This window comes from Peromyscus maniculatus, chromosome 7 (assembly GCF_049852395.1).
Source record: "Peromyscus maniculatus bairdii isolate BWxNUB_F1_BW_parent chromosome 7, HU_Pman_BW_mat_3.1, whole genome shotgun sequence".
Classification (NCBI taxonomy): Eukaryota; Metazoa; Chordata; class Mammalia; order Rodentia; family Cricetidae; genus Peromyscus; species Peromyscus maniculatus.
This window is the reverse complement of record NC_134858.1, coordinates 35,472,178-35,482,612: the sequence shown is the minus strand read 5'-3', so window position 1 is coordinate 35,482,612 and position 10,435 is coordinate 35,472,178. Positions and strand designations below refer to the sequence as shown.

Sequence of the window (10,435 nt, the reverse complement as noted above, 5' to 3'; positions counted from 1 at the left end):
TGTCAGTAACAGCTGCAGCTGCTGTGGAGGTAAATGCCTTGGCTAGGGCTATAACAGTGGATTAGTCAAGGACATTCATCTTGTCTTTGATCCTGACAGGGCCATAGGGTGATAATACATCAGATCTCCCTACCCTTGGCCTTACCAGACTGTTTTCTAGACAATAATGCCAGCACAATAAACCTGAAATTACAATGGATCCATGATACTCATGATAGGCATGGCCTCCATACCTTAATGTTTGTTGGAAAACTCCATCTTAATATTTATACATGAATGGGAAAGGGTGAGGACTGTGGAGAGATGTACCTGAGGCCTTTCATGACCATCAAATCAGAACTCAAGAATTTTCAATGCCTTTAGATGATGGAATGAACTAGTTGGGTAAATATACACTGCTCCATGGGGAGACAGACCTATTTACTTCCCAGAACTGAGCTAGGCTATTTGCTGATTTGTTTTGCTTCAGGCTATGATGCTGACTGCAATATAAAACTAAGACCACACTTTATATGCTGTACCTATGGCTCCCATTCACTTCCTCTATTTAATCACACGCTTTAATGAATTAATGAATAAAAAACAACTGAAAAGTCTCTAGGCATTCAGAATACCTTTGAGAAATTAAAAACATTCAATAATCTTATCATCATGATAATAAATAGAAATGCTTAATTTCTCTGGTAACACTAACTTTTAGCAGATTGAATTAATTTTTAAATGCATCATTTTTCTACTTCTGCAGTTCTAAGTCAAATCTCTTTTTTAAACATTATTAACATAAAATATATACTTTCAGGACTGAAAAGATGGTTCAGCAGTTAAGAGCACTGACTGTTCTTCCAGAGGACCTGGGTTCACTTCCAAGCACCCACATGGCAACTCACAACTGTACATAACTCCATGATCTGATACCATCACACAGACATACTTGCAGGCAAAACACAAGTGCACATAAAATAAAAATAGATAAATTATTTTTAAAAAATTACACTTTCATGATTCATTAAACCCTAAGCATGATACATCCTCTATCATGAAGTTATTATCTAAAAATAGACATGTTCTCTCCTGGAGGGAAGACAGATGCCTGTAGTATTAAGAAAGCTCACAAAGCTCATTGACTTCACAAGGTGCTGCCTAAGAACATATCATCAGTATACAGAGTCAGAAAGAAAACAGATTCTTCAGTGAAGCCAACTGCAAGCTGGGCTGGGAGATTCACTGAGGGAGCTTAGACACTCACTATCCACACATCTGTGGGTTTTCAGGGGACACTACAGAGCATGTCTCCTATCCAACACAGACAATAAGAAAGTATAATACAAAGCAAATAATAAATTGTGTGAAATTAAAGCCTTACCCCCCAACTTAAAGATTCCTATTATCAATTAGAAGCTAAAATGCTAGAATAAGAACCATATCAAATAACTGCTGAAATTTTAACAATTATTTTATGCTCTCAAGTGTCTTTTCATCTCTTTGAATTAATATACAGGTAATGAACACTCCAAATAAGGAAAAACATCAAAACTGTACCAAAAAAAGAAAGAAATGAATTAGAAATAAAGTGTAGAATGCCAGGGATTTCATTAGCTGGGAATAAAATGTAATTGGGGCCATGAAGAGGACTAAGGTGTTAAGAACTCTTGCTTCTCCTACAAAAGATCTGAGTTCTATTCCATGAGTTCTGTTCTATACATGGTGGTTCTCAGCTGCCTGTAACTCCACCACTAGGGAATCTGATACCTCTCTGTCTCCCTCAGTCTCCTGTATGCACATGGTAAATGTAAACTCAGGAACACTCACACATACACATAAATAAATATTAAAATAAGTGCACAATGATATTTACAAGAAAAAGTACTAAGAATTTTTATTCTCAGATAATGTAAAATGTAAAAAAAAAGCCAACCAGGCTCTTAATCTGATATATGCAGTGGACATTCCACCATCATAAACACATTTGAATTTAAAGATGTCTCATATCCTCATGGTACATACAGAACAATTTTGCATGGAGGAAGAAAATATGTACAGTATAAATTCCATCAATTCTATTGAATGAGGAGAAAGAAAATAATAGTATATATGTAGTGTAAAAGACAAGAAAGAAGGAGAAAGACACATCAAACTGGAATAAATGTGGCTGAAGGACTCATCAATGGATAAATTAGCTTGTGAGTCTCTTCCAGGTTTTCTTCACAGCAAGCTTGACATCCTTGTTTCTGAGACTGTAAATGAGAGGATTCAACATGGGCACCAAAAAAGTGTAAAATACCGAGAAAAATTTTCCCTGTCCTACAGTCTCAGCAGATGATGGTTTGACATAAGCAAGCAGCCCAGATACATAAAAGAGACAAACAGTTACAATATGAGACCCACAAGTGCCCAAGGCTTTGGACCAACCCTTACCTGATGACATATGAATGATATTGAAAAGGATCAAAGCATATGAGATAAAGATAATGAGGCAGCATAAAATGATAGCTATACCTACCACAACAGAACTCACAAGCTCATTCACGTAGGTGTTACTGCAGGAGAGCCTAAGGAGTGGGAAGATGTCACACATGTAGTGGTTGATGATGTTAGAATCACAAAACCTGAGCCTGATCATGAAACTTGTGTGGAACAAGGCACTAACTAATCCCATTAAGTAAGTACCAAATATCAACAGACAGCAGAGCTTAGGGGACATAACAACTTTGTACAGCAGTGGCTGACAGATGGCCACATAGCGGTCATACGCCATGGCTGTCAGCACGTAACTCTCAGAGTTCACAAAAAATAGGAAGAAAAACAGCTGAGTCATACATCCTCTGAAGGAGATGGTGTTCTTCTCTAAAACAAAACTCATCAGCATTTTGGGAGTAAAGACAAGTGAATAACAGAAATCAATGAAGGACAGATTAAAGATAAAAAAGTACATAGGAGTGTGAAGGTTTGAGTTTAGGCAAATGAGATTCATTAAGCTCAAGTTTCCCATCACAGTGACTGTATAGTTCACCAAGAACAGAATAAATAAAGGCAGCTGGAGCTCAGGTTGGTCTGTCAGTCCCATAAGAAAGAACTCAGACACTGAAGAGTCATTTTTCATAGTCATTTGCATCATGTGTGGCATCTGCAAGAGTAAGTGTAGAAAGCAATGTTAACCCACTAACCATCATTTACTCCAAGGGCAGAGCTGGATTTATCAGTTTCCAAGCTTGAGTGAGGAACATGAAGTCCTGAGGAATCCTTAATTTTTCCTTTGCCTACCCATGTTGTCTATATCACCCCAGAAAGATGCTAGGGGATTTCAGTTTCTTTGCAGGAAGCATCCTTTCTTTCTTTTAGTGTTTACTAAGGATTAAGACTGAAAACAGCAATGTGTGCATTTTCCTCAGAACTTATGATTCATATAGATGTGGTTTTGAAGGTAAAATGTCAAGATAAAGATTATTCAGTGCTCACCTTGGTTTACCTGGAGCCTTCCCTAACATTGGGATTCATGGTGTCTTCCTCCAAAAAGTGCTCAGTGGCCCAAAGTTGTTAATAATGAAGCTGGCAATTGCAATATGCTGACAATGTGTCTGACTAGCTAGTAGATGTTTTCTGGGGAAAACGACGTGGTTGCTGTTTGAGAACTTCACAAAGATTCTTCTTTCATACAAAAAAGAAAGTCGCTTTCTTTCAGGAGTCTCCAATATCTCAAGGTAAAGATTTTTGAGAAAATTCATTAGAAGTGCAGAAAATTATTCTCTTCTTTATGATGTTCTCCATGTTGGATGAGTTCCTTGAGAGAAAAAAAATTGTTGAGTTTGTGCCATAGAACTAACATCAGTCCTTTGGAGTTTCAACATTCTACTGAATTTGTAAATTTCCAGAAGGAGTATCTAGTCCCCAGGGCAGAACTGTGAGTGGTCCCCTTTGTCATTTTCTTCATTAAGCTTTGCACACTTCTACAAGAAGAAATGTCCAGGGACGTTCTCACTTGCCACTTTTAGCTTTCCTCTGATTTCAGTAATAAACTGTTGGCCAAGGAGTAGCATTGTACAAAAATAATTGTATGAAGGGGATAGAAGTATAAATAGGCTCTCAAGTTAGTAGAAATTTACATTAGAACTTTCCACTTCCTAGCTATGATACTGTAGACTATGTTGATCATTGTTTATTTATGTCTGCACTTTTTTTTGTTGTTGTTGTTTTTGAGACAGGACTTCTTTGTATAGACCTGGCTGCCCTGGAACTAACTCTGTAGATCAGGCTGACCTCAATCTCACAGGGATTCACCTGCCCCTGCCTCCCAAGTGTTAAGATTAAAGGCATGTACCTCCACCTTGTGGCATATCTGCATATTCTTATAAAAAAAACCTATAAAATAGTTTCATAAAAATTAGCTTAAATTCTGGACCAATGGTAAATCTCTTGATTATCATACAGAAATTTATGGGTACAAATTGTAAAATAATAATAAATTAAAAAATATAAACTAAAAGATCTATTATGTTTTGAGAAAATTTACACAATATATTAAAAGTTTAATAGATACATGAAAATACAATAGTATTTGTCCCCTTCTACTGTTCACATGCTTACTCAGATAAGTAAAGTTGTTATTGCGGTGACACACTTTAAGAAACTAAATTATTGCTGTGCAATTGTCCTATGTAGTGGAAACAAAACAGAATCTTTGGCCCCTACCATTCTATGACATACTCTCCTTATCACCACCATACAGACATGAACTTCAGCCTACAATATTCCTCTAGATATAATCAAATGTTCATTGCAAAGTAACTGCCCACTGAAGATGAGGTGCTGAAGTACATATTCTCATTGGGACTATTTTGAACAAAAGGACATTGGATATATGAAGAAGGGTATTTAAGACTGATAATAAGAATTATGTACACTACACACAAAAATTAATTCACAATAAGCCATCTATGTAAATATAAAAATCTAAGGCCATAACACTCTAACAGAAAGACTGTAAGATAAAAACACTGAGACTTACAGATCTATAAACAATTTTAAATTAGGCTTATCTTTAACTGTGAACAAATCTCATTAGTTTTTTCAGCGAATTGAGGATTTCAGAGGACCTGGATCACATCAGGAAAAGAATTCAGGACAAAGAAATGGGAAATTTAGAAGAAAGGGGTTAATGAGAAAAAGTCAAATTCTTGCTCTCTCTTTCTCTCTCTCTCTATCTCTTTCTCTCTCTCTGAGTGTGTGTGTGTGTGTGTGTGTGTGTGTGTGTGTGTGTGTGTGTGTGCTAATCACTCCTTAATTTTCATTTCAGGCAGGGACACTTATTAGTCTATCAGAAACAGTCATGGAACATTATTAGTGACATCTTTTACATTGCTCTTCATAGCTATACAAGCTTTTTTTCTCTGAGGTCTCCCATAGGATCAAATTTTTATTAATTTCAAGGCCAATTTCTTGGCCAATCATTTTATAACACCAATCCTAATCCATGCTGATTTGACTCTCAGTCATCAGCATAAAATTCTACAGTAATATATCTCAGTCAGAAGAATATGGAAACAGAGATTACTGCTTCCAATGAGGGAGTGCTCTAAGAATATAGACAACTACTGACTGTTAAATTATCAAGACATTGCTCCATAGCATGTACTGATCTCATAGAAATTCCCAGAAGAAGGACTTTTTACAGAACTTCCTGTTTCTGAATGTGTGCATGAAATGTATATCCCTAAAGTCTTGAAAATCAATTTGTCAAAATTGCATCTATAAGATAGTTAAAATACCAAAATAAATTCAAGGTTGCTACCTTGTAGAGGAAACCCCAAAGGAAATCTTTAACCTGACAGAAAACTTTGCTATAATACATCATATGGGATTACAAATTTAAAGAATTTTTGCATCAAATCCTGAGTCTTCCTGTAAGGGGCAGACAACACCCTTGCATCCATCTGGCTTTATGAATGATATTTATGGTGTCTCATAGATCTTCTACCTAGAAAAATTGTCTACACTGAGGAAAAAATAGCTTTAACTATAATGACAAAATGAGGGAAATCTTCCATTTTACATTTTCTTTTTTATTACAGAAAGAAACATACACAAACATTTTGTACCAAAGAAATAGAGAACTGTTTCCAATCCAGTTGGGCAAAAGATAACCTACTTACAAAGAGTACATGAAAACTTAAAAGAGAAAAACTCTGAGCGAAAATATCTCCTAAGCAAATCTGGATTCTGTCACTGTAACTTCTGCAGCTCTCCAGTGTTCTACACATGATCTTAGCCAGAAGTCAAAGAATGATCACCTAATGTTCACAGTTAGGACTGACTCCTTTGCCATCCTAGCATAAGTATCAGTCTTCACCAGAGAATCATCCTGACTATGCCTTTGTGGGAAGCTGAATTTCCATCTTTATGTCCATCTCCAAAAAAGAAAAAAAATACTTCATAACTAATTTAGGGAGTGTCATCCATGGGGAGAACTAACCTCCTCCAATGCTCCTAGTTGCCTATACTTCTCTGTCTATGGGTGGAGCCGTGTGATATTTGCCCCATCTATGTTGGCATATCTACTTGTGCTGTACTCCTTCAGGCCTTGTTTAGGAAGCCATGCTATTTCTGCTTCATCAGTGAAGTTCTCTGTAATTTTTTATGAGACCCAATCTCACAGTAGCTTCCACATCATCTGGCTCTTACACATACACATACTCCACCTCTTACCCAAGTTTCCTTGATGTTAGGTGCTGAAGTTCTATTGCTGGTATAGCCATGGGGGTCCACAATCATTTTCTACCTTTTGACCCTTCTGGTTTTCTGAAATCATATACATACAAATAACACGAGTAGGACAAAGCAGATGAGAGAGAAAATGAGGGAGCTTGAGGTGGTAAACTATGTAATTATATTTTACTTCTTAATAAATTAAATTTAAAAAAAAGAAAAAACTTTACAATAGCAACCCTGTAATTATGTGTAGTACTACACTGAGGATTCACAAGACCAGTTTTCCTTTTTTCCCACTAACTTCTTGTTGATAATGTACAAACTTGGACTCTACAAGTCCTAGTGCCCAGAGAAACTTGCTCCATTGAATGATTTCGTGCAATCTGGCATTTTATGCCAATTTCTTGGCTGGTGTTTGATCTATTTCATTAAATTGTAGCACTCCTACAGGAATCTAAGAACTTTTCTTTCCCCAACTCTGAGAGGACTATAAATAATGCTATTTTATTTTGCTTATTTGTGTTTCTTAATCTCTTTTTGAATACAAGGAAATTCAAGAGAGAAATTGCAGATGTAAATACCTGGTAACAGTTTTGGCCGAGCCAACCAAATGGAAAACTCGGGGTTAACCAATCCCAACAGTTACAATACAGCACAGTTGTCAGCTTCTGGGACCTTTCCTTCTCAAGCGACAGCAGTGTAGGTTGCCTGTAAATGCATATTGATGAATTAGTTAAGGAAAAGAGTTTTGGTCTTGACCAAGTCTTATTTGTAATGTATTTTATTTGTTGGCTTTATCTTCAGGGAAGTTCCTGGCATTTGTAATGCTTGTCATTTTGAAAGCTGAGAAGAACATCCCATTTTATGGTTGTTTGCTTAAGTGGCAAGAGGAGGAGTTCATGTTTTCCTTGCCAAAGTGTTCACTTTATTTGCCTTGTTATGTAGCCTGACTTGACATTTATGTGTTTGTGTTTTGGTCTCATCTTTAACACCATATTTGAGATACAGCAGAAATATGAACTCATATTGAATCATTTTGCTAACAAGTCATGTGCGATAAACTATGTCTACTGTTTTGTGGTTTTAATAGTCATGGGAATAATGCCATTTTAGAATAAAAAAATATTCAGGGGACTAAAATTGTAGGTAAACTAGTCTCCTTACATTTGAACTTGAAGATTTTTATTGCAAGTTATGTAGGCATGAGAAATATTTTTTGAAATGTTGATGACTCCTTGGGGAAATCCCAAATGGCACCCTCTTAGGAATATGCTCCAAATCTATGTAACAGTTTTATGGGTCATGGGTTCATTGCTCTATTCATTTCTATTTATAATTGGCTTCATGAAGGCTGAAAACCTGCTGGCTGCAACAACACTATCACTACAGATTTATCTATACAGGGTACCTGGGACTCCACAGAGAAGAGACAAAAAAATTGTTCCCTCTAGCTCCAACTCACCTAGTCTTATGACTCTAGGTAACTAGGCTCTTAAAAGGGATTTTAGTGGTTTCTGGCCCCATGAAATTCAGTGGTTCTATAGGAAATCTCATCATTATGTATTCCATTTCTGGACTGTGATCAACTACTATAGCACATCTTGGAGATACACCTAAGAATTAATTGTTCTGTTCTTTAAGCTACCTGACAACTTTTGGTGTTTGAGTTTCTTAAGAAAATGAGGGGTGGTACTCAGTTCATTGGCAACATTTTGAGAAATAATATCTATTAATCATCATGATCTTTGGCCCAAAGCACTGCCTAGCATTAGTTTTTGCTTCATCTACAAAGAAGAGCCTCTAACCAAATGAGTTTCAAAATAGTATGAGGAAAAACTTAATACAGCCTAGAATTCCTCAAAATAACTGAAGATATAATTCCAGCTGCTTCAATGTTATATTTTTAATACATTGATCCTGAAATTATTTCTGTCCTCCCTAGTTTATCATTTGTGTAGGGATATGAATTGAATGTATGCATGTTTAGGATGAGTTTGGGTCTTGCAGTTATAACAGTAGCATATGTCCTATGGACCTAGTTTAAAACTAACAAATATTAGCACTGTATTTTACAAGATTTTTTTCAAAGTTAACTATATTTGAATATGTTTCCACATTCAAGTATTCTTCTGTGGTAGAAAGACAGCCAACTAGTACAGGACCTGATTTTCATGTAGTTAACCAAAGCTCTCTGAAGAAACTGCATACACATTAAGGTTCCTAAAGACAGCTATGTCTGTCTCCAATATCACATCATGGTTGTAGAGAAATGTTATCAGACAAGAGTCAAAAGTGTATTGAACTATTTTAGTGTTTTTTAAAACCATTTCCATTTCTTCTTGCATCTGGCATATCCATTTTGTGACTATTGGGTAAACATGCCACTGTGAATCACTATGTTTACAAAGACTCTAGTGTACACTAAAACCAAGCTAAAGAAGGCTTCAAGAAAACAAAATAAACTTATGAAAGAGTTTCCCTCTTCTTGCTGTTTAATATTCCCACCAATGTAATTAGAAAATGCATTGATTTATGGGCTATGTCCCTGCTTCCATGTAAGAATATGTTAGTCAGGCTAATTTGCATCTGTGTTTATCAGACATGGTCACACACACTTAGCTCAGAACTCACTCTTTTCTAATTTTCTTGAAAGCACAATCATTATTTTACATCGACATAATTATGAGGTCCTAGATTTAATTCCAAACACAACACCTCAACAGGGTTAAAAGAACTGTGTTATTGTTAGAGATGAAGTTGACCAGAGAAGTTAAAATTTAGTCTAGCTTCTTATTCTAATTAACAAAAGAATTGACAGCTGGTCTAAGAATGTCATCAAGTAAAAGTTTTGGGAAACCTGGAAACAGGTTTGTTTAGACCACGTGAAAATATGAGCACTGGAGAGATAGAAGCATGGCTGACTGACTCAAGACAGCCAGGAAAATTAGTGACTGTGTGAGGAAGCCTAAGGTTAGGGTTCCTATCCAAAGAATGCTTTCCCAGACAAAGAACACAAATGAGATCAGAAGTTTAAATGTAAGTTACCAGAAAAAAAAAATACTAACAACATTAGAGATTATAGAAGGCTTATTCACTGATTAGCATTTTGTGGTTGTGGAGCATTGGAATATTAGCAGCCTGGAAATAAATTATCTTAAGATATCGATCTCTAATCATTTTTTACTTTAGGTAGAACCTTTAGAACATTTTAATTTAACCTATCACTGGTTTCTACAAACTTAAAAGTGAAGATTGCCATCATATAATGTCTAAATTTATGGACCTTGGTCATGATTTAGTGTAAACAGGTGATCTCAATCCTGTATTTTGAAAATGCCTTCACATCTAGCTTTCTTTTGTTCTTTGACTATGAATGTTTACGCATCCATTTGAAATGAATAAATCTAGACAACTTGAATCCATTGACATGGGCCAGAATCACTCATATTTGATTCAAAATACATGCTTTTTTAATTCCCTAAATAAAAATCTTTTGTTTTGAAAACCAAAACAACATTGAATGGAACTTCTAATAAAATAATTAAAGCAGGAGAGTGGAGTAGAGATTGGGGTATATAAACATCAATCTTCACAGAAATAGAAAAACAATCTTAAATCTTATATGGAAGCAATAAAGATACTTAGAAAGCTAAGCAATAGTGAACAAAAAGAATAACACTAGAGATACCACCATTCCTTGAGTTCAACTTACACTACCAACCTTTAGTAATAA

The 10,435-nt window shown here is 35.7% G+C and overlaps 1 protein-coding gene across 1 annotated transcript; it reads right to left on the bottom strand.

The window, feature by feature from the left end:
* Positions 1–2,160: 2,160 nt before the first annotated feature.
* Positions 2,161–3,130, bottom strand: LOC102910972 (olfactory receptor 8C8). The gene has a single exon (XM_006997326.4). It carries the CDS (start codon positions 3,122–3,124, stop codon positions 2,174–2,176), a length of 951 nt encoding a protein of 316 aa, XP_006997388.3. The 5' UTR covers positions 3,125–3,130; the 3' UTR covers positions 2,161–2,173.
* Positions 3,131–10,435: the final 7,305 nt, after the last annotated feature.

Coding starts and splice junctions, on each gene's coding strand:
- LOC102910972 (XM_006997326.4), bottom strand. CDS start 3,124: ATGCCACACATGATGCAAATGACTATGAAAAATGACTCTTCAGTGTCT.